This window comes from Polypterus senegalus, chromosome 10, assembly GCF_016835505.1.
Source record: "Polypterus senegalus isolate Bchr_013 chromosome 10, ASM1683550v1, whole genome shotgun sequence".
Taxonomy (NCBI): Eukaryota; Metazoa; Chordata; class Cladistia; order Polypteriformes; family Polypteridae; genus Polypterus; species Polypterus senegalus.
Genome location: NC_053163.1, coordinates 142,012,006 through 142,035,835, shown reverse-complemented (window position 1 = coordinate 142,035,835; position 23,830 = coordinate 142,012,006). Strand labels below are relative to the sequence as shown.

The 23,830-nt window shown below is 39.6% G+C and overlaps 1 protein-coding gene across 5 annotated transcripts in view; it reads right to left on the bottom strand.

Moving 5' to 3' along the window:
• Window positions 1-1,704: 1,704 nt before the first annotated feature.
• LOC120537745 (mucin-16-like) overlaps window positions 1,705-23,830 on the bottom strand; it is a 94,304-nt gene continuing 72,178 nt past the window's right edge. For 3 of the 5 annotated variants that reach the window (XM_039766911.1, XM_039766909.1, XM_039766910.1), the window contains 7 exons: window positions 20,594-20,661; window positions 16,757-16,929; window positions 8,477-8,667; window positions 7,842-7,909; window positions 7,601-7,764; window positions 2,638-2,747; window positions 2,171-2,541 (listed from right to left, as the gene is read on the bottom strand). In XM_039766911.1, the coding sequence (XP_039622845.1) occupies window positions 2,455-2,541; window positions 2,638-2,747; window positions 7,601-7,764; window positions 7,842-7,909; window positions 8,477-8,667; window positions 16,757-16,929; window positions 20,594-20,661 (861 nt within the window). In that variant the 3' untranslated portion in view covers window positions 2,171-2,454. Of the gene's footprint in view, window positions 2,542-2,637; window positions 2,748-7,600; window positions 7,765-7,841; window positions 7,910-8,476; window positions 8,668-16,756; window positions 16,930-20,593; window positions 20,662-23,830 lie in introns of all 5 variants that reach the window. The other 2 variants (XM_039766912.1, XM_039766913.1) reach the window with 1 other exon arrangement.

The following is a 23,830-nucleotide window of genomic DNA, read 5'->3' as shown; positions in this document are numbered from 1 at the left end:
AATACTACCTCAGGGGTTTGAAGTCCAAACCCTTAACCATTATGCCCACCTGCCAAGTTGTTGTGCCTGCTTATGGTAAAGTCATCCCTGATGGATGATCCCTGGAATCATGGGAAAGAGAAGTCCTTTCATCGGATTAGCTGGCCCAGCACTGTTTCAGCTGTGGAATGGCCAAATGGTGGAGGCAACTTGATGGATGAGGTCTCCAGGACTATAAACAAATCCAACACATATTATGTGATGTCATCCATTGTTAAATTCTGCGACATACTTCTAAAATTTTTATTTTTATACTGTATTGAGGATTTGTTCTTTTCTGTGTATTGTTATTGTATTGACCCTCTTCTTTTTGACACCCACTGCACAACCAACCTACCTGGAAAGGGGTCTCTCTTTCAACTGACTTTCCCGAGGTTTCTTCCATTTTTCCCTACTGGGGTTTTTTTGGGAGTTGTTCCTTGTCTTCTTAGAGAGTCAAAGCTAGGGGGGCTGTCAAGAGGCAGGGCCTGTTAAAGCCCATTGCAGCAGTCTTTGTGTGATTTTGGGCTATACAAAAATAAATTGTATTGTATCGTAAAAGAAAAAAGAAGGCTAACAGAAGTGTAGGTTATATTTCAGACGGTTATGCTGAAGCTTTATAACACACTGGTGAGGCTTCATCTGTGTGCAGTTTTGGTCTCCAGGCAACTAAAAAGACATAGCAGTGCTAGAAAATGTCCAGAGACCACAAGGTATGAGTTATGAGAAAGGATTCAAGGAGCTCTGCTTTTTCAGTTTAAACAAAATGAGTTTAAAGGGGGGAAATAATATGCACTTATACTTTTGAATGGAATTAGTCCATTGGATCATGACTGTTACTTTAAAATGAGTTCATCACAAACTCGGGGACACAGTTGGAAACTTGTTAAGGGTGAATTTCACAAAGAAAAAAATCTTCATTTAATTATTTGGCTGACACTTTTATCCAAGGAGAGCACAGGCAGGTCAAGTGACTTGTGCAGGGTCACGCAGTGTCAGTAGGAGGATTTGAACCCACAACCTCAGTTAAGTCCAAAGCCTTACTGACTATACTACAGTACACTGCCTGCTATTCTCACAGTGAACCCCAGACACATGGAGTATGTTACCAACTAGCATGGTGGACGGTAGGACTTTAGAGCCCTTCAAAACTCAACTTGATTTGTGAACTTTGATGGGAAGAATGCCCTGTTCTTGTCAAAATATACCTAATGCTCTAATGTTCTAATCAGGGGTCATAGGAGCTGTAGCCTAGCAGAAGAGTGAAGAAACAAAAAATGTAGTCAACGCAGAGTTTAAACTTAGAGTCTCAAAATAAAACATTGATTAAAAATGTTAAAAGTTAACTACACATTGTTCAGGTTTATTCACTGATAGCATGATTCAGCATGTCTTTCATTTTCATGTCTTCTCCTCCTATCTTCTCTGTTACAATTTTCCTTTAGACACTTTTTTTTTCTCCTTGTTTGGCCTTCGCTGCTGTTGATCTTGTCCGCCAGCCTTTGGTTGTCTGCCTCTGCCCCTTAGCTCTTCCAGAGTTAGTCTTTTTCCATTAAAATATTTTCATAGCCACCTTCTGGAGGGAACAAGGCTTCCTAGTCACTGGAGGCTTTCTGCAAGTCCATAGCACTCCAGGATTTCATATCTCAGGAGCTCCTACTGCACGCTGGTTGTTTTTCTTTTTTGCATCATAACTGTAACTCTGAAGTACTGTTTAAAATGGGGTGGGCTTTTATCAGAGGTCCAGAGGCCAGCTGCTACTGAATTAGAAAGGGCTATCATTTAGAATAAATCAAGGGTCGTACTGACAGTACAATCACCCCCAACCTTCAATAACAGACTAATATTTGTAATGATGTGACCACAGGAATCATGTTCTCTTAAGGGCCAGCCTCGTAGAATAGAAATCTAGAATAGAAATCTTAAAGAGTACAAATGTCTACATTCTTTGCTATTTGTAATTCTAACCATTTCTCTCTCCATTCTCCATGTAAATATCCTATCCAGCCCCCACGCCCCCACCATCCATTCACATCTAAAACTATCTGAGACTGCCAGTTGGAATCATAGGCATGCTGACCAATAACTGGGAGCTTTTCCTCAGAAAGAAGAATTGAAAAGGGAGATTAAAAAACAAATCTATAAGCAAGGATTTTGCTACAATAATAACTTGATATTTAAATAAAGTATGGCACTGCCAGTTATAACAGCTAAATAGTAAATAATCTTATTTACATTACAGAATTTGTTTAAAGTAACAGTCATAGTTGCTTTAAAGTGAAGTGTTTCACGTGGCTTGGTGAAACAAAAGTTTGTAAAAAAAGGTTGCAGTATTAATTACAATGAATGTCACAAAACAAAGAGACAGCTTTCCAGGTGAAGCCACGCTATTTTCCTTCCTCTGGTGTGTGTGTCTCTTGCTGAGAGGTCTCCAGATTATTTAAGGTGAGTGTAGTATTCTCCATAAGGTAAATTTAACACATCATAGAGGCCCGATATCTGACGCCGTCTCCACAGTTTAACCTGTGAAACAGGAAAAAAAAAAGAAGAGATGTTGAGAAAACGTGACACGCATTAGGCAAACACTGCGGTGAAACTGTTAACTTTGCTCTCACTTACTAGGAGAAGACAGAGCCAGCACATGGCAATGACTAGTAAAGCTCCCAGGCAAAGGAGCCCGATGGCCCAAAAGGGAAATCTCTTCTGAATGAGGTCTCTGTTGTCTCCTCCTAGTCAAGGAAAGTGAAATTCTTACTTAGTCTACAAGAAGTGCATACAGTCAATACTATACAACATATAACACAATGTACAATATAGAATTTACTATAGAAACATGCATTATATATTATGCAATGTTTACCAATTGATCCACCATCTTATAGCACCATTCCTTGCTTTTTAATTATTATCATGACCTTTACTCCTAGATATTTAAAATTATGCACATTGTGAGAGTAAACCAATAGCATTCTGTGAAAGTAAAAAACCAAACAGAGGTGGAAAAGTCCCTCTAAACCAAAGTGTGGGTCAACAAAAAACCAACTGAATTTTCCTAAGTGACGAATACATAAGTCGATATATAGCACAAAGCCAATATTCATAATGCCTTTTGCATGCGTAGCCTTTTAAATGTGCTCCTGGTGTGGGGCATAGTGGGCACCAGGAGCTTATAGGGTGGCTTAGATTCTGAAATGAAACTAAATGGAAACTGTTAGTGGAGTTAAATGGTCTCCCTCAGGCAAAGTGGTTAAAAGAAGCAATAGTTTCTTGGCAGGAACACAGTGGCCATACGAGTGAGAGACAAAGAGATCTGTCATAATGGCATTCTGAGGTGGTGTACAGGGGATACGTTAACCTTGTCAGGAGTGTAGTGTACTCTGGGAAAGTTAGAAAGTGAATCAGGACCATAGAATACTGTGTATAGCCAGTCTGCTTATAGTTGCATTCCCAGGGAACTAATTGCCTCTTGAAATGGACGTGGGAAAAGTTCTTTGCTTATTTTCTTGTATGATAATGACTCAGTAACATTTTCTGTGTTTTGGTTAAACTGCCAAAGTGATGCCGCATTTCCAATGACAGAGATGGAAACAAGTAAGCTCGTTGTTTGGTCTGTTCAAGAAAGGAGGTGAGAAATATCTCCTTTTATCAGATATTTTTTCAAATAGAGTTTCCTCAGCTGACCAGCTGCTCTTCTGACATTTTTGTAATCAGCTCGGCTCAGTTAGAAAGATAAATGCTTGCAAAGAGCCATTCTCTCTATCGCTGCTGTTTTACAAAACCTGAAACAAACACTTATCAGCTACTGGACACTTGGAAAAGAGCACTCTCTGGCAATAAATGTTTCTGATTTCATTTTTCAGTTCATTTGTCATTTCTGGGAATTGTCATCTGAATGGAATGAATGGAACTGAATGATGACTCAACTCAGCCAGGTTATAGGATTCTTTGAATCGCTTAAATTTTATGATGCAAATAAGTATAATTTTTAAGTGAAAGCTTAAAGTCAGCATCTCTGTCATTGTTACTAGCATAGCTGAGAAGTTAGGATTGTCTATTCTTTGTCTAACTGCGGTATTTAAAAGGAAATAAGACAATTCTCTTGTGAAGGCCTATTTTGATGATGAAACTGGGTTGAAGAAAAGTTTGGAAGTTAAGACAGTCCCCAACAGAAAGCAGCCTGCCATTAAAGGCTCCTAGGATTAAGTATGCAGGATACAATACAGCCAGTGAGACAGGTAATGTTATGTTACAGCCGGGTTTTTTTTCCTGTGAATGGAGCATTATGTTTTAACATGGAGTCACAAACATGGTAAAACAGCACCTCTAAAAGACCCATGAAGCAGGCCAGAATCATCACTGGCCCATTGAGAAAGGGCCCACACCACACCAAACTGCAAAGAGCAGACTGCAGCATATACAGGCCCCAAAATGGAGAATTGGCTTATAAATAAACACAAAGTTTCAAAGTATGTCAAAATGTCCCACAAGATGTTTATTAACAAAAAAACAGAAAAATTAAACAACGTGCTCAAAAGAACAAAAAAGGTAAAAGGTTTGCCTAAAATAAAATCTGAGGTAAAAAAATACAAAAAGCACAATGCAAAGAGCAAAACCAAGAAGCAAAGCATATCCAATCCAATCCATCTATTTTCCTAACCCATAATCCAGCAATCATTGGCAGAAAGGAAAGAATGACATCTGGACATCAATCCATCATTGTATGATGAACACACACAATAAAATATGGCAGTACCACGCAAGTTGATTGGAGCATGGAAAGGATTGTATGAAAGAGTCCTTAGTGTCTGTCAGAGTGGAAGGAGAGTTGAGCAAAAAGTGTTACCACACTCTGATATGCTGAGACCCCACCATTGCTAGAATTGTACCGGATGGGACTCGGTATTTTAAATGTTCTAAACATTGTGTGAGAAGCATTTTACGCAGTAAGAGAGCAAAGCTGAAGCTGATCCCACAAAAGGGATGGTTTAGAGTGTGTTTGTTTGCCATCGGTTTACTTTATAACAGGGAGTCAGTTCGCAGCTAAGAGAGTATCAGCATGCAGCAGCCAACGTTACACGGGAGGAGTACAGAGCAAAGGTCTTTGAGCCACTGCCACCACTGTCAAGGACTCTGAATTGGCCAGGACACCTGTCACATATATGTAAGCTGTATATATGGAACGTTTTGTACACAAGTCAAGTATAAAATTATTAGTTGTGTCCTGATTGATTTGTGCTGTTGATGTGGTTATTTTATCACCATTGTGGCTTTGATGCAACAGTGTAAGTTGAATGACCTTTCCAGAGGGCAGATCCCAGCAGTGAACCTCATCCTTCTGAGGAGCAGACACTCCCTGCTAGAGGCAGTCTTACAATAAACAAGTGTTCACCTATAGTTAGTTGTCAGAAGAGGCTCCAGCACCTAGAGACCCTACCATATGATTAAGTACATTGTCACACACGTGTGATTGGGAGGCAGCTAAACGGCCTGAATAATAGTAGTACCACGCCAGACCAGGGGGTGGCGAGATACACTGACTTTCTCTCTCAATCCTCTGCAGACCATCTACAGGAAATTCCACTCGGTTCCGGTACCTATGATGATGTCACTTTCCGGTACCGGGGCTATTGATGACGTCACTTCCGGTACTGGTGCCATTGAAGTGTCACTTCCAGTCACGATGGCATCACTTATGGTTTCGGTCCAGATGACATCATTTCCTGTCTCGGCCTTTAAAGCCACCATATTCTCGTCTTAAAATCAGTTCTGTTTTGGACTCTGATCTGTGAACAACTCAACCATTTACCCATTTGCAGCCAGGGCATAATATACGGGTGGCTGCCCCAAACTTTTTTTACGTCTTTGGCTCATTCATATGACAACACATACAAACAGGAGGGTTATTTAATAGCAGGATTGAATGGTTCAATGAAAATTAAGTTTTCTAGGTTTAATGTATAATGAAATATTTAAGATTCAGAAATATGTATTTTTGCCACTGAGCTCCAACATCATAAAATCAAAGGCTTTTAAGGCGGAGGTGCCTCTGAGGCTAAGGATCCGCACGGGTTTCTGGGAGGTTGCCAGTTTAAACCCTGTTACTGCCAGAAAGGATCCTATGCCATTGGGCTCTTTGGTAAAACCCTTAACCTGAAAATTGCTCCACTGTGGTGTAGGATGGCTGACCCTGACCCTCTTACCCCCAAAAGTCATGAGAAAAGACAATTTTCCCTTGGGAATTAATATAGTATGTCAAATCAAATTTTTAAAAATATATATAGAAACATTAAAGAGAGCTAAGAGAAACTCTGTACATATTTTTTGTCTACATTTGTATTCTAGCTGCCTATAAAGAAAACAAAGTTAACCATGGTTTATTTTGTTTGTATTTTCCCACACTCAACCCTAAAGTGAAATTAAAATGTATGGAGATTCTTAAAAATTAAAAGCAAGGAAAAAAGAGGTTGGAAAAGAGCTCAAATCTTTCATTAATGCCAACTGCAAATGAACTCCGATATGAGTGGTTTCTAAATCACAAAACAGAAGGACCTTTCTCTGTCTGTCTATCTGGCAGTACTTGGATGGAAGACCATCTAGGAAAAGCTTGGATTCCTGCTGGAAGAGGAGTTGCAGAAGTAATCAGGGGGCGCTTGACCTGTGGTCTGTGTGAAGATCTCAATGCTGCAGTGCTGTAAAAATGGCGCCTTCCTTCTGATGAGATGTAAAACCAAAGTCGTAATTCTCTCTGTGGTTATAAAAGATCCCTGGGCATGTTTTCAAAAGATTGGGGTGTTTCCCAATCTGCTGGCTGAACTGCCCCCCAAGGACTGACCATTCTGGCACCTAATCATCCTTTATCTCTAACTGTCTCTCTCTCACAGCTTCACAATTTAATAACTAATGTGTGGCACAAAATGGCTACCGTCACATCATCCTGGTGGATGCCTCACATTGGTGGTAGATGAAGTGGTTCTCCACTCTCTATGTAAAGCACTTTAAGTTGTGAGAAATGCGCTATATAACTGTTTTTGTTATTAATAATAATAATATTATTATTATTATTGATTAGGAGAACATCAACACACCATTCAAATGGGCCACGACAAGTATAAATGTGTTTTGGTCTCTCACCACGTGTGCTTTGTGGCGTGGTCTGCGTGCCGGCTTCACACACTAAATATAAATCAGGCTTTAGATGGAGTTATGACCATCAGATTCTGCTGTTTCATGATGATTTATTTATCTGAACATTGGGGCTTTCAGTATGACATCAATAAATTCCTGTTAATGCTGAAATATCATGTCAGCTAGACTGCATTTGAGTGCTATCAATATTCAAGGATTTACAATTAAATTTTTATCCACCTTAGAGATTTGCAATACCCAAACTATCTGGCTACTGTGCACAGTGTGAACGCCTGCAGAAACTGTGGGTTTTGCCATGATAGCTTAGCAGGTCCAACTTTGTGAAATGTTTGAAAGAAAAGGAAAAAAATGAAAGGAAAGAAAAGAGGTGCCAGCAAATTAAACTACAGTTCCCACTACCCCATCCCACTACCCCAATATGGTCAAAACATCTCACCCTTCATATTTGATCTCCTATCCTGTAGCTCGTAAAGATCACCCAGCTCTTCTAAACCGCCTGTCCCTTTTGCAAATTGGTTCATTACTGTGTCGCTGTCGATGCCTGTTGTGGGTCTGAAGACACACACACTGCTCACATGCACGCCATGTCCAGGGTTAGGGCTGGGGAAACAAAGAGGGGAGTGCTGTAGAGGAACATCACACGAAAGTCTACATATAGCAGCTGTAAAGAGTCTTACCTCAGGGAACTCACATAACAGTAACGGAGACTACCACCCAGAGTACTTTTCTCATATAAGGCCTCAAGCTGTCAAAAGGAGGTAACATCATGTTTATATTCAATTTTGACATCTCTGAAACTAAATCCAGCACTAGGTGGACATTAAGTATGAATTTTAAAAATTACCAAGCAGACTGGTACAAAATGTAAAATAGCAAGTCAGTACCGCTGTTATGCTTGACAGCCTTTTTATAATTGCTTTATTTCCTTTTGCAACAATTCATATGAAAGATTATTATATCTTTAATATGACCTAACAGTAGGCCCACTGATTGCAGCCATCACAAAGAAAATTTGTATTTGTACAAAAATAACTGTGTGGTCTCATTTCACATTAATGTAACAGTCTCTACATGAGGGGTGATGTTGTAGTGTATTGATGCTGCCTCATAGTTCTTGGACCCCGTCTCATTTCCTACATCCAGTCTGTCATCTTGCATGGACCTACCTGATGATGCTCCTTTCATCCCACAATCCAAACAACATGCTCAATTCGATATGCATCAAAGTACGGGCGTGTGTATGTGTCGGTGTGCCTTGACTAGAATAAGAAATGGAGAAATTGAAGGATTCTGCATATACCGTATTACATACCATGGAGGTTATGTTGTACACAAGCTGAGTGTAGTAAGGGGATTTTGGGTTATCCAGATCAGCAGTGTAATTCCGATTGAAAATAGTGAAATCAAGGCTGTAGCCGGCGTCACCAGGGTTGCTGATTTGTGGAAGTATTGTAGGCAGAAAGACAGAAGCAGTGCTGACATCATCATAGACCTCATTATAGCCTGTCAAGTATGAAACAAAGAATACAATTAAGTGGGGACTGGGCTCTTTAGTAATGCAGAGCATAATGAAACATAAAATCTGACAAATAATAACAACATAATAAATACAGCCATTTACTTCAATTTCAATGAAGATAAAACAAAAGAAAATATATGAACATGGAAAAAATGTAATGTTTTTAAATATAATAGAACAATTAATGGCATGAAACAGCATGTTTGTTCTAAAATATTCAATTATTTTTTTCAACTTTTAAAACAATTGTTGGACATATCCATTCATCCATCTCGCTATATCCTAACTACAGGGGTCTGCTGGAGCCAATCCCAGCCAACACAGGGTGCAAGGCAGGGCACCAGCCCACTGCAGGACACACGGGACAATTTAGGATCGCCGATACAGCTAACCTGCATGTCTTTGGATTGTGGGAGGAAACCCACGCAGACAACATCCAAACTCCACACAGGGAGGACCCGGGAAGTGAACCCAGGTCTCCTAACTGCGAGGCAGCAGCACTACCCACCAGACCACCGTGCCGCCCTTGGACATATCCTGTAAGAGACAATTTGATTTTTTTCTAATTTAAGCTAAAATTAAATTTTTCCTTCCTACTGAGTTATAGAAGGCTGTTTGGGATTCTTCTATCCCTGTTGGGCTCCGTGACCACCGCCAGGGGGAGCCACACGGCTTAACGAACCCATCTGGGCTGTGATGCAGCCACAACCAGAAGTGCTGCCTAATTTAGGTCAATTATCACCTGGAGCACTTCTGGGTGGGCTACAAGAGAAGCCGACACCCACCACTCAGTGCGCCAGAGTCGAGAGGAGGAGGAGGACAAAGCTGCCTAGGAGGAGTGTAGGAGGAGAAGCGTGGATTTGTGTTTCTGTTTTGGTTTTTTTGTGCTTGTGGGACTGTGTTAGGGCTGAGGGACACGGGGAAGACGTGGCCCCCAGCTGAAGAGAAAATAAAAGTTTGAAAACTTCTTACGTTTACCTCTGTTGTCAGTCTGTGTCGGGTTGGGTGCCTATATAGCGCCTTATCACACTATCCACTTTAATTCCATCTGGGAGTACAGCAAATTTTATCTTTAAGGGATTAGGGGTGATTGTGACAGCAAAGGCTATCTGAGGCGTACATAAAGATTTTTGTCCAAAATCATCTTAACTTAGTGCATTCCCAAAACAAATGGTCCCATGATGTTGGACCTAGTTGGCAGCTCTCGTTGGTTTGATGCTGTCTTGGGTACATTTTAGGCAATCAAGTTCTTGAGCACTAAGAATATCGAGCTGTTTGTATTTTATTAGCTTGTGCCACATCTTTCCACTGAGAGGAATATTAAGGACAGCCTTCATCACAGTAGCCATAACCGCATGAAGTTCTGAATTTGGCACCTTCGCACAGAGCTTTTCTCGGTGTATTATGCGGTGCAGTTTCATAATGACATGATTGACTTGCTCCTCGGTCAATGTGACTGCTCCACTCACTTTCCCAATCATAGCAAAAGAACCATCAGTTGTCACAAAAAAATTTTTGCTTATGTCAATCCCTCTCTCCACAAAATGTTCCACAAAAACCTTGGCAATGCCCTCTCACTTGGATTTGTGTGGTTTTAAGCAGCAGAGCTGTTCCCTTAAAGTCAAATCACAGTATCTTGCCATGACTGCCAAGCGGGGTATGTCCTTCCCACCCACACTCTCATCAAGTATGATTCTGAGTACCACGGCATCTTTCAACCCAGCTGTCTGTTGCGTGCCAGCATTTTCCACCACTTCTGACTAATATGGTGATATTTTTTATCCTTGATTTAATTGTCTCTTTATTTTAAAAGCCATCAAGCAAAATAACTGAGCTACAGAGAAAATCCTCCTTAATAAATTTCCCATCAGTGAATGGCTTTCCATGATTCACAGTGCACAATGCAATGAGCAATGTGATGGTTTGCTTCGGTAGCTTGGCATTTAATAATTCTTTATTCATTTGTTACATGCATAGTTATACAGGACAACACGCAGTGAAATGCATCTTTTCGCATGCTCCTTAGGGTCAGAGTGCAGGGTCAGCCATTGTACAGCGCCCCTGGAGCAATTGAAGGTTAAGGGCCTTGCTCAAGTGCCTCAGAGCCACCACTCTGCCTAGCATAGGGATAAGCAAATACTTCCAGAGTGTAACGTGAAAGGGGAGCATTTGATAGATTCTACCTTGTCTGCTTCACCCTTGAAAGTTTTCTCAGGTTTTATCTCAAAATGTCATTTGAAATCTTGACGTTTAGCAGGCAGCATTTTTAAGACATCAACACTGCACAGTGTTTGAAACACAAACCCCCATTTTTCTATTCATGTGGGTTGGAAAGCCAGAACCTTAGCTTTAGACTTCTTAGTTAGCAGGATAGTCATTGACAGTGAAGACACCTCAGAAAAGATTAGCAGGAGTAAATGCGCAAGCCATGTAATAATTATGATAGTGTAAAACTATATGAAACCACTAGATGGCAGTGCATAGTTAGTAGAGTAAAACAGGGTTAAGGCCTTTTTGTAATACATGTGCGAGCTTTGCCAGAAGTCTAAATTCAGTCATTTGCAATCCAACTGCTAGTGTGCCACCATGGCACACGTGCCTAAAGTTGCCAAAGTCTAGTCTAAATACTGTTCAGTTTCTCACTACATTTTACATAATAAGAAGATGTCACACATGTGAATCAGACCAGGATGTGGCAGAGTGCACTGATTCATTTTCTCACTTCCACCTGGCCTTGATGATATCACTTCCGGGCACAAACCGATAGATCAGTGTTTCCCAAACTCTGTTTTTGGGGGGGTGGGGGGCACTGTGGCTGCAGGTTTTTGTTCCAACCAGATTCCTAATCAGTGACAGCACCTGACAACACTGATCTCATTTAATTAGCTGGTATTTTTTTCTACTGTACATTCATAAAAGCACATTGGCATTATTTTTACATTTATAAGACATTTAGAAATATTTCTGCTTTTTCTATGAATTTAAAAGGTTAACTGTCTTTTGTTGATTTCATTACATTTTATCCTTTCTTTGTGCAGTTTTCCCTCTTTGTTGCATCTTATTAATGACAATTAAAAACGAGCAGAGCAGACACCCAGGCAAACAGCACTGAATAATCAAAGGCTGCAACTACTTTAGAGTCAAACCCACTAATTAGTAAATAATTAATTAATTAAACAATTAGAACCCCCAGAAAAGTAGAATGAAAATCAAGATGGAAATATTGCTAAAAAGAACGAAAAATACATTATTCCTATATAACTTCTTGGCATGTTTTAATATATATTCTGTATATATATATCCATCCATCCATCCATTGTCTAACCCGCTGAATCCGAACACAGGGTCACGGGGGTCTGCTGGAGCCAATCCCAGCCAACACAGGGCACAAGGCAGGAAACAATCCTGGGCAGGGTGCCAACCCACCGCAGGACACACACAAACTCACCCACACACCAAGCACACACTAGGGCCAATTTAGAATCGCCAATCCACCTAACCTGCATGTCTTTGGACTGTGTATATATATATCTATACTAATAAAAGGCAAAGCCCTCACTCACTCACTCACTCACTGACTCACTCACTCACTCACTCACTCACTGACTCATCACTAATTCTCCAACTTCCCGTGTGGGTGGAAGGCTGAAATTTGGCAGGTTGATTCCTTACAGCTTCCTTACAAAAGTTGGGCAGGTTTTATATCGAAATTCTACGCGTAATGGTCATAACTGGAAGCAGTTTTCTCCATTTACTGTAATGGAGATGAGCTTCAACGCCGTGGGGGCGGAGTTTCGTGTGACATCATCACGCCTCCCACGTAATCACCCAGTACATAGAACACCGGGAAGACCTCAAAACAGCGCTCAAGAAAACATGCATTATATAATTGAGAAGGCAGCGAAACAATAAGAAGCGAATTCTGCTACTTCGGAAACAAAGCACGATGTAAACCTACACTTTAAATTAAGTTCATAGACAGGCTGCCGCTGGCGTTTGTAATTTAGTGCCTGCCCATAGAAGGCCGTCCGTCAGCGGCAATCCAATAGCAAACTGCCACGGGTAAATATTCACGGGTGAAGGACTGTGCTTATGGAGAGGAAGATGAGATGGTCAGGGTGGTGTTTGACACAAACTCAGCGAAACTGCGAGAGAAAGTTTTAAGTGCCAGGACTAAGGTAACATTAAATAAAGCTATGGACATAGCACGAGATGGCACCAGCACAGCTGGGAACCTTCGATGCAAGTACACCGAGTGGCTCACGTGAACTGGCGCAGTGCACAGATAAAAGCAACAGTTCCAAAGAGCTGAACAAAACCGAATTACACAGTTGAAAAGGCAGCAAAAATATGAAGCGTCTGATAAGCATATTCATAAATGCAGCTACTGTGGAAACAAAGCACACGGTGGAAAAAGTCAATGTCCCGCTAAAGGAAGACAGTGTAAAAAAAACCCGTGCATGCAGTGTGTCAGGTCTCAGATAAAGAAGAAGACGAGCTGTTTATTGATGCAGTAAGAAACGAATCGATGAATGAAACCTGTCATCTTTACAGCGATTGACAAACACGGAATGTAACTTGAACACAACACATCGTACAAATCGACCCTGATTGAAAGAAATAATGATAATCAAATCCTTGATGACAGCAACATTCAATAACACTCACAAAACAATTACTGTATATTGACAATCATGTTACGTTATTTTTAAAATGTTCCCTTTTCTTTTCATAACTTCTACTTCTCCACTGCGATATGGGGTATATATTTAAATGTATATATATACCCCTATCTACAGTACATACTCTCATAGACAAGCCACATGCTGTGGCTCAATTGTAGAGTCTTAGCCTCTAATGCCGACATTCGAGGTTCGATTCCGAGAGGGATGCACTGACTATGTACGCGCTACTGATTCATTTTACCTTCGCATCTCCTTGGTTTGGGACGTATGAAAAATATTCGGTTAACGCAGAATCATGTTACGTTATTTTTAAAATGTTTCCCTTTATTAGCACAAGCACAGCTGAGAAGCTTCGATGCATGTACTCCATAACGCGTTAAAAATAACGCATTTAATCACACTTTCAATTCCAAGCAAACGGGAACTTTTGTCAATGCATCATTTCCTGGTACATCCATTACACTGATGCACACATCACAGCTACAAAAATGTTAGAGTCGGAATAAAGCGCGTTCCTACGACTGATCATTTCGACTACCCGAAGAAGCCTTGATAAAAGCATGGTTTTGTGCACACTGAAAAGCAAGCAAAATTAGATGCATTACAGAAAGCGGACTTTGTGGCTCTTACTGGGGATCATTGGACTTCCGTGACCGTTAGTAATTCTAATTACATCTAATTACAAAATGTTCAATGATCACACTGTTTTAGCCTAATGTACAAAATAATTTTGGCTAAGGTTACTCAGAGTTTAAAGATTAAGTTGGTCAAATTACCTTTTATGTTTCTGACTTATTTTTTTCAGAAGAAAAACTGCACTTTATGTTGAAATTTTGGTTATTATTATTTAAAGACAATACTATTCTGAAAATCTACTTAAAGTACTTAAACTACCACTTTATTTTTAAGTCTGCCCAATTTTAACCAGGGATGATATTTTTGTTTCTGTTTTGAATTCAAATGCAGTTTAAAGGCTTTTTTTTCAGAAATTAAAACAGCTTCAGTTTACAATATTCATGTACATGTCTATTATTTGATTCTGTAAGCCCACTAAAACACTTTTAAATTAAAAAAAACCATTTGCGATTTGGGGCAAATTTACGTGTGCGATTACATACGATTAATCAAGATTAATTCTTACACAGCCTCTAATTAATTGGATTAATTTTTTAATCGAGTCCCACCCCTAATATATATATATATGTAGATATATATATATATGTAGATTTGTATATATAAATGTGTATATACAGTATATATGTAGATATGTATATGTGTATATACAGTATGTATATATATGTATGTGTGTATATGTATATATATATATATATAACTGTGTATATATATGTGTATAGATGTATATATATATATATATATATTTATATATATATGCCAGCAACACTCATGACAATGACAAAACAATTACATTGTCAATCATGTTACGTTATTATTAAAATGTTTCCTTTTCTTTTTACTTCTCCTGCCAATCAGGTATTTTGCTATATATATATATATATATATATATATATATATATATATATATATATATATATATATATATATACAGATATATATACAGATATATATATATATATATATATATACAGATATATATAAATATATATATACAGATATATATAAATATATATATATATATATATATAAATAGATAGATATGACAACAACACTCAATATCAATGACAAAACAATTACATTAACAATCATCTTACGTTATTTTTAAAATGTTTGCTTTTCATTTTCATAACTTTTTTAACACACTACTTCTCCGCTGCGAAGCGCGGGTATTTTGCTAGTATATATATATACAGTGGAACCTCGGTTTATGAGTAACTTGGTTTACGAGTGTTTTGCAAGATGAGCAAAATTTTTTAATAAATTTTGACTTGATAAACGAACGATGTCTTGCAATACGAGCAGTATGGATACACTTTGTCTGCTGAGCGTCATGTGATCACAACTGAGCTGATGGTTCTTCTTTCTCATGCGCACGCGTCTCTCTCTCTCTCTTCTCTTGAGGGCAATCGTCTCCTATTCTCTGTCTGAGTCTGTGTGCCTCACTCATATAGTCAACATCCGTATGAGCGTATACTGTTTACTACAGCATTGTGACTGTGTGTGTGTGCGCTGTGCAGTGTGAGTCCCCATCTTGCGCCCCAAAACACGAAGCTGAGTCTCAGTACTTTAACAACACCAGCTTTATTCAGCTTAAAACAGCACAAGAGCGGTTATTTATTGTAGCGGGATGTTTATAATGTTCCTTGTATCACCCATTGACGGCAGGCGCTTATAGCATGTCTGTGATTTTTTTGGATGCGCTTATACGGTGAGCTGCTACAGCGCTGGGAGACTGCGATTGCTTTGGGATGCTCTTCCGCGTGTCGTCCCTTGGGTGGAATCCCACAAGAGTTTAGAAACTCACTCACACCAGCCATGATTCTTTTTAAAGGTAAAGTGCAGGTTAATTTGCTTTATGTATTTTTATTTTATATTTTGTATTAATCGTTTTTATATGAATAGTTTTGGGTTGTGGAACGAATCATCTGAGTTTCCATTATTTCTTATGGGGAAATTCGCTTTGATATACGAGTGCTTTGGATTGCAAGCACGTTTCCGGAACGAATTATGCTCGCAAACCGAGGTTCCACTGTGTATATATATATATATATATATGTATTTTTTTAACAAACTTAGTTTTCTAATTTCTATATTCTTTCTTACATCTTGACTGAAGAAGAGGCCTGAGTTGCCTTGAAAGCTTGCATTTTGTAATCTTTTTAGTTAGCCACTAAAGGGTGTAATTTTGCTTGACCTTTCACTATATTGTTCCCAAAACACTGAACCTGGAAAATAACAGTTCACTTAATTAGCCGAGGAGTCCACTTAAAAACAGAAGCTGGTTGGAACAAAAACATGCAGCCACAGAGGGTCCCTATGACCGAGTTTGGGACACACTGCTATAGATGAAGACCTTTCCGGTTCCGGCCCCCTTGATGTCATGTCTGGGCTCGAGGCTATGGTTGAAGACCCTTCCGATCCCGGCCCCTTTGATGTCACTTCCTATCCTGACCTTTAAAAGCCTCCACCTTTCCCCTACTCCCTCAGTTCTGTCTTGGACTCTGATTTGTGCACACCAGTGTTATCTTTTTGTTTGCAGTTTTGCAGCCAGGAAAATACACGGGTGGCTGCCCTACATACATGGATGGCTCGTGATCAAGTTTGTGACAAACAATAGAAAAACTTTGATGAGAACAGGCCATTCAGCCCCACAAAGCTAAGCAGTTCTGTGAGAAGGTGCTGGACGAGCTTTCAGTACAAGTTCATTAGTAGGTAACTTTCCTTAGAAGGTCATGTGGTAGAGCATACTTACCATCAACATACAGGCTATTGTGATCGAGGGTGTAGGGACCCAGAGTAGTGATGTTGTTTGTGGCTTCCCTGAAAATTTTAAATGCAAGAACCTTCTGTGTAAGTTCCCTTGAAGTGCTAATCCTGAAGTCACATACCATATTTACTTTTGTTTCATCCGGATATTCTGTAGGACTGTGGGAAAGAGCAGAATGACATAAAAAATGCATACGGATTAGAGAACAGAAGACTGAATTAAAAAAAAGCATTTATAATAACTGCCTTTTGCACCGTTAGATGATTCCTGAAATGAGGACAATTTTTAATTTCCCCTTGGGGACAAACAAAGTATCACCATCATCATCATCATGATCATCATCATAAATGTGTTCATTGTTCTTCAGTTCTAAGCAAAACAGTACTACGATGTGTCTAAGAATGAAGAAGTGGACATTGGAATAGAGGGTGGTGAGGTGGTGCAGTGGTGGTGCTGCTGCCTCGCAGTAAGCAAGACCTGGGTTCACATCCTTCTGGTCATCCTTGCTTGAAGTTTGTATGGTCTACCTGTGTCTGTGTGGGTTTCTTTCTTCTGTCCAAAGAGAGATGCAGGTTAGGTAAATTGGAGGCATTAAGTTGGCCCTAGTGTTTCTTTGTCGTGTGTGTGTGTGTGTGTGTGCCCTGAAATGGACTGGCGCCCTGTCCAGGGTTTGTTCTTGACCTTCGCCCTATGCTGGTTAGGATCCTTCAACCCTTCATCCACGAGCCTGGTCTGGATTAAGTGGGCTGGAAAATAAAATGACATGACTTTGACTGAAACACAGTGTAGTTTTCATAATGTTTGGTTCAGATCTTTAAAGTATTGTTCAGTCCTGAAGCATAGCATCACGTGGGTAAAATGACACAGAGAAGCAAGTTTCACTGTTCCAGTTAACTTTAAAAAACTAGCAAACACCATGAGAAGGCCGGACATTGCATTCCTCTGTACCCTGGGCTGCAGTGTTCCCCTAGGTCACCTAACTGTTCTTCACCTGTTTTCATTTTAGTCAGTAGTCTGCCTCATTGATTATTGATTACTATTGTATACAAGTCAAGCACAGCTAAAGCATACGATTAGATAGTAGACTACATCACACTACTAACACAAAATACAAGTGTTAAAAGCAGCTATAATCATCAGAGTGCAAATACATTACACAATTACAAAGCGGGATACAATTAACATAATGGAAGGAACATATCATTTATGGGTAGAATTTTGAAATGTAGCATGGAAGAAAAATGAACCAAAATAATCAATTATCAAACAGCAGGTCTTTATTACAGAGCAGGGATGGATTCAACTCCTGTGAAGGATAAGATTTATTATGTATTGTAATAAAGACCTCCTACTTGATAATTGATAAATGTGACTCATTTCTCTTCCACAGTTTATGGGCGGAATTGGGAACAGACTTCTCTGATGATTCTTTCCAGCAGCATTGGATCTGGGACTGCATTGTCAGCACTCCATAAGGTAAGCATGATTTTTCAAATACGCCTAGTCTCACAGGCCGAGCTCAGTTCTGTTTGTAGGACACTGTCAAAAAGTTCTGAAACCAAACTGGCAGGAGGACTGGAAGTTTTTCTGTTTTTGTGCATATGTATTTGGTTCAAGGTGGGTCCTTGAGGGTGTAAGGAGTGGTTCACCTACACATATACTAGTATTAACAACAAAATCAAGCAGGGGCCTTGATAAATTGAGGAGTGGTTCTCGTAATTAAATTAGCTTTAGATAAGTGACAATGGGTCAAAGAACAAAGTGGAGGTCAAAATGGGTATTACATACTGGTAAGCTTAGTCATTTTGAACAGATAGCTAATAAATATGGGCCGGAAGGTGATAAATTTAAGAAGAAATGGCACAAAAAGACAGCAGGATTGATAAGGTGTCCAATGGTAGTTTTAATTGGGACAGATGAACTAAATTACAAGACATACTATCATTAGAGTGTTGTACCGTGTTAGCCATAGATTGATACAGTAGAAAGTAGGGTGAAATGACACCTTTTATTGGCTAACTAAATAGATTACAAATGCAAACTTTCGAGGCAGCTAAGACCCCTTCATCAGGAGACCTTGCCTGATGAAGGGTCTTTAGCTGCCTTGAGCGCTTGCATTTGTAATCTATTTAGTTAGCCAATAAAAGGTGTCATTTCACCCTACTTTCTCCTGTATCAAGATATACTATCCAAAGATAAAAAGGATTGGACTAAAAAAAGAGCATATAATACTTAGAAATGTGAACTGGATGACAGACATGAAAAATCATTTCGGGCTAGTAAATTGGAAAATCGAAAGAAAGACATAGAAAGGATGAAAGAAAATACATGGGAACGGGAGCACAAGCAGGGAAGGTAGCTCCCCAGTACAAATTCTGTGGCAGTCCCTTTACCCTCAAATCTCTAATGCTCCTGCAATCCCAACATTCAATTGCAATTCAAAATGTAACCAGGAGGATGATGAATGAGCACCTTGTCTAGCACCTCTTCCTTGTAATCAAAGTCAGCAGACTGTTACTGCCATCCATGCTCCAGCACAGCCTTCTATAATTCAGTTGCAGATAGTCAAGTTACTTACTTCCACGATGGAAGATCAAGATTCAGAAGGGGGAGAGAAAGAGCACTTAGGCATTCGGAAAGGGCAAAGGGCCGGTCATTTGGAGGTGAGGCTAGGAATTTCCTATTGGGAGAGTGGCTAATGCTGATGAGAACATGGTGATTGCAGTGCACAGCCCATGGAGTCCTTCGGACCTCCGGGAGATAATAAAGAAACAATATAACTGCATTGTCAGAGGAAACAGAAGTAAGTTATAGGCAGACACCTAAATGAGGTGTGTGGAATTAGAGGAATGGCCAACACATTCAGAATTGTGGGAGTTATTTACTAATGAAGGGTTTATTGAATCATCGGACAAGTTGAAGAAAAACTGAACTGATTAAACTCCTTAGTGTAAGACTCGAGGATTACTTGGGCTGTAAAAACAGTGCTAAAAGCGTTAGTCCCGAGTTTCACTCGGGTAGTGGTATAGATGCGTCTCGTGTAAAACCCAAGGATTACTCGGGCTGTAAAAGTGCCAGTGTCGAGCATTACTCAGGCAACTGTATAGGCGTTTCTTGCGTAAGCGTCAGACCTGAGCGTTACCCTGGCAAAGGTGTACACGTGACTTCTTCTAGCCTCATAATGGCGTATTGTAAGAAACACCTCTCATCAGCAGTGATGACGAAATGAATCTGGCTTCAGACACAGGTGCACTATATTGTTCATATTATTATTCATCATCATCATTATTATACTTTCTTTAATAAAAATGTCATTTTTCATTTTTTGAGAAAAAATGTAACCACTAAGGAAGGTAAGATTGACTGATACAAGATAAAAGGGGGCATGCAAAAGTCAAAAGGAAGAACCTGATAAATATTAGGAATGGTTACAGAAGGTTTTTGCTAACCAGATTGTGGGACCAGATCCAATAACTTTATTTATTAATATATTTATTGATGGGTGGCAAAGTGGAACAGGCCATTAAAATGAACTGGCGTGGATTTAGTTAGATTTAGTGAGGCCAAGGCAGCAGTCACCCATTTTTTAAATCAGATTAAAGAAAATCAAGATTTTTATGCAAGTTCCACAACAGCTTACAGAGCCTTTGTTCCCACTGCGTTTGCTTGAGTTAGTTAGGATAGGCCTGATGGCTTCTTTCCGTTTAACTTTCATGGGAGTCTACAGGATGGTGTTAGATGTGTTATATGTAGAGCAAGTAAAAGTGACGTGTTCTCTGCATTTTGATCTTGAGACCAGAAGTAAACATCAGCTTTTCATACCTGTATAGCACAATATGACAACCCTCATAGTTATTTTGTAACTGACTGCTGTTGAAGATTTGCCCTGTCTGAAACAAAAAAAGGAAACAAAAAAAATAGTGAATTAATCTGTCTCCCCGCTGCATCAAGGATTTCTTTTCATCATTTTTATGCACATGCTTTTATGAATTTTACTCAATACATTAATTTAAGACAATTGACCCACTGGGGGATTACAGAAAACCAGAGTAACCACACTCTTGGAGGGCTCTCCCATCAAATCTCTTTTCTCCCTTGTTATATGTTGATTGGGTTCAAAGTCTTGTTTTCTGCCGTTGAGGTATGTTAATGTTGCATTTGTTAATTGTCTTCTTTGTTTTCTGTACCTGTGCCATGTTCCATGTGTTTTTTGGGTGGTTCGCAAAGAGGTGGGGCCACCTGCCAATCACCACCAGGAACCGCCTTCTGCCCTATAAAACCAGAGGGTCTTCCACTGTTCTTGGTGGTTCGTTATAAAGGTGCTAGGGAGCTGCTGAGTGTTAGGTGTGCTTTTTGCTCTGCTTTTGTCATTTTGATTTGGATTTTGGCCATTTGCTCTGTTTTTGGACTTCGCCTTTGGTTTGTATATTAATAATAATAATAATATATTTTATTTGCATTTATTTATATAGCACCTTTCCCAGGCTCAAAGTGTGTGTTAGGACTTGTTCACTTTGATTACCCTTGCTTGCAACTCCTTTTTGCCTTCTGTGCTTTACTGAGCTTTATGTACTTAAACACATTTTTGGAATAATAAATCTTTCATTTTTTGAAGATTCTACCTGGCCCCATTTTGTACTTACCTGGGGTTTTTGACAGGATTTCCCCCTCCTGGAAGTGCTTTTGGGACTAATGTGTTTTGGGACTCCCAGTCATAACATCCCTTAGCTATTTTCTGAGCTTCTGGTCCCAGTAGAGGGTTACAGCAAAGACAGATGTAGAGCCAAACCCAACTGGTTAGTCAATTCTCTACTGGGCATATTAATGTACATACCAATCATTAATTATAACCAGGTAGTTTGAAATTTCCATTCAGTTTCATGATGGTTGGAGATTATGAGAGGAAATCCAGAAATCCAGACAAGTGTTTGATCAAAGATCTCATTAGACGTTTGAGTTGAAGGAATATTTAGCTCAGTTCAAGAGTTGCACAATTGCAGTCATGTGAAAAAGTAAGTACACCCATTGAAAATTGTTGAGTTTTTAAACCTTTTTGAAGCAAACAGTATATCTTCATGCAAACTGTGCCTAAAGATGATGATGATGATGATGATATTAATAATAATAATACATTTTATTTACATAGCAAGGTTGATAAACTTGAACAAATGACACATCAGACTGACAGTGTAGTCGTTCTCACAATCTCAATTACCGTATATACTCGAGTTTAAGTTCTCCCACGGGCTTGATTTTACTGTATAATTTCCCGTATTTTATAATTTTAGTCATATAAGTCGAATGCGGAAAACTCACGCTATTGATCCAAGAGATTATGATATGCTAAAGCCCACCTGGGAGAGTAACCACGGAGCACACAGACTTTTTTTTACTATGTATTGTGCCTACATGACCACACGGGAATACCCAAACTACTCCAAAGTGATGTTTGAACTGATTTGTGTTTTTTGTATCACACACCCTTATACACCATTAACGTAATAGCATCCCTTATCTATGATGGAGCGGTTGATCAGAAGAAAATATGAAGCTGGTTTTAAATTAAACATCGTTGAAGTGGAAAAAGAAATTGGTAACGGCACTGCTGCAACAAAATTCGATTTGTCTGAGAAACTGGTGCAAGATTGGAGGAGGCAAGAAAATAATAAGTGTTGTATTTTTGAACAGGCGTATAAGTCGGGGTCATATTTTATGATCAATTTTTTGGGGTCTTTATGATTGATTTTTCAGGTTTCAAGACCAGACTTATACGTGAGTATATACAGTAACAAAAATGCAGATTTATTGGCCGGTCAATCAAATCCAGTCAAAGAGCTGACCATTTGATACTGAAAGAATTCTCCAAGAACCCCAGAAACTCATTGTGGGATCTGCAGGTACTGTAACTCCTGCAAAGGCTGGTAGCATCTATAATCAGAAAGATTCTTTCTGCAAGGTGTGCCAGGGAAAAAAAAATGGCGTTCTAAAAGAACACCTGAGCAAGGCTACAGTTTGCACTTGAACATCTAGCCAAAGATTAGACTTCCTAGGACAAAGTGCTCTGGACAAATGAATCAAAAGTAGAACAGACAGGTTTGGTGCAAGTCAAAGACAGCATTTCAGGAGAAGAACCTCATACCAACGGTGAAGCATGTGCAGAAATGTTCTGGTTTGGGGTTGCTGTGCTACCTCAGGGCCTGAGAAGCTTTCAGTCACTCAGTTAGTTATGAATTTTGTGTCATATTGAAGTATGCTTGAGGTGAATTTGAGGCCATCTGTCCGAAAGTAAATGTTGATTCGGAAATGGACCTTCCAGCACGATAGTAATCTGAAGCACACCAGCAAATCTGCCAAGGAATGGCTCAGAATGCAGAAATGCAGGGATATGGATGGCCAGTGATTTGCTTGATAGACATATGAGCGCCGACAAAATAGCGCCCATTAAAACACGGCGTCAAAATTGCACCAACAAAATCTCAAAAGTTTCATTAAATATGAATTACTAGTTTAAAGCATATATAATAATGTTTATTTTAGAAGTCAATATTATGAGACACGGCACTCAGATAGTCCTTAAGATCACGCCCTGCATATGTAGGAAGAATTGCAGCAAGACGTCTTGATAGTTGAGCGTATTTAGACTTGCTGGCTGCCTGACTGCTGGTAATTCCGCTTTGTATACGACGCGTTATGCCAGCCCTCGACTGAGTTATTTGTTCGCGGCATGCCATCAGCAACACGTTCTCGCATGTTCCACATGGTGATATAGGAAACAACGGGTTGGCTCGTCGATTACGTCTCAATCGACCAACGTAATTGTCCTCCCAGTAATCATAAACATTCTGGAGATTGTCGGGTCTACTCTCGCTCAGTTCATCGAAAGCGGACCCAACATCTTCCGGAGGAACGAAACTCAGTGCAATTAGCATCTTTGAATACAGTTATAACCTAGCACATAATGTGTACATAATGCGCACGTACGCGTCCCACTCTCTTGGCCTCTCTCGCGATTTTGTCATGGCGATTTTGCCGGCTCGCATTTGTCGAAAACCAGTTAGC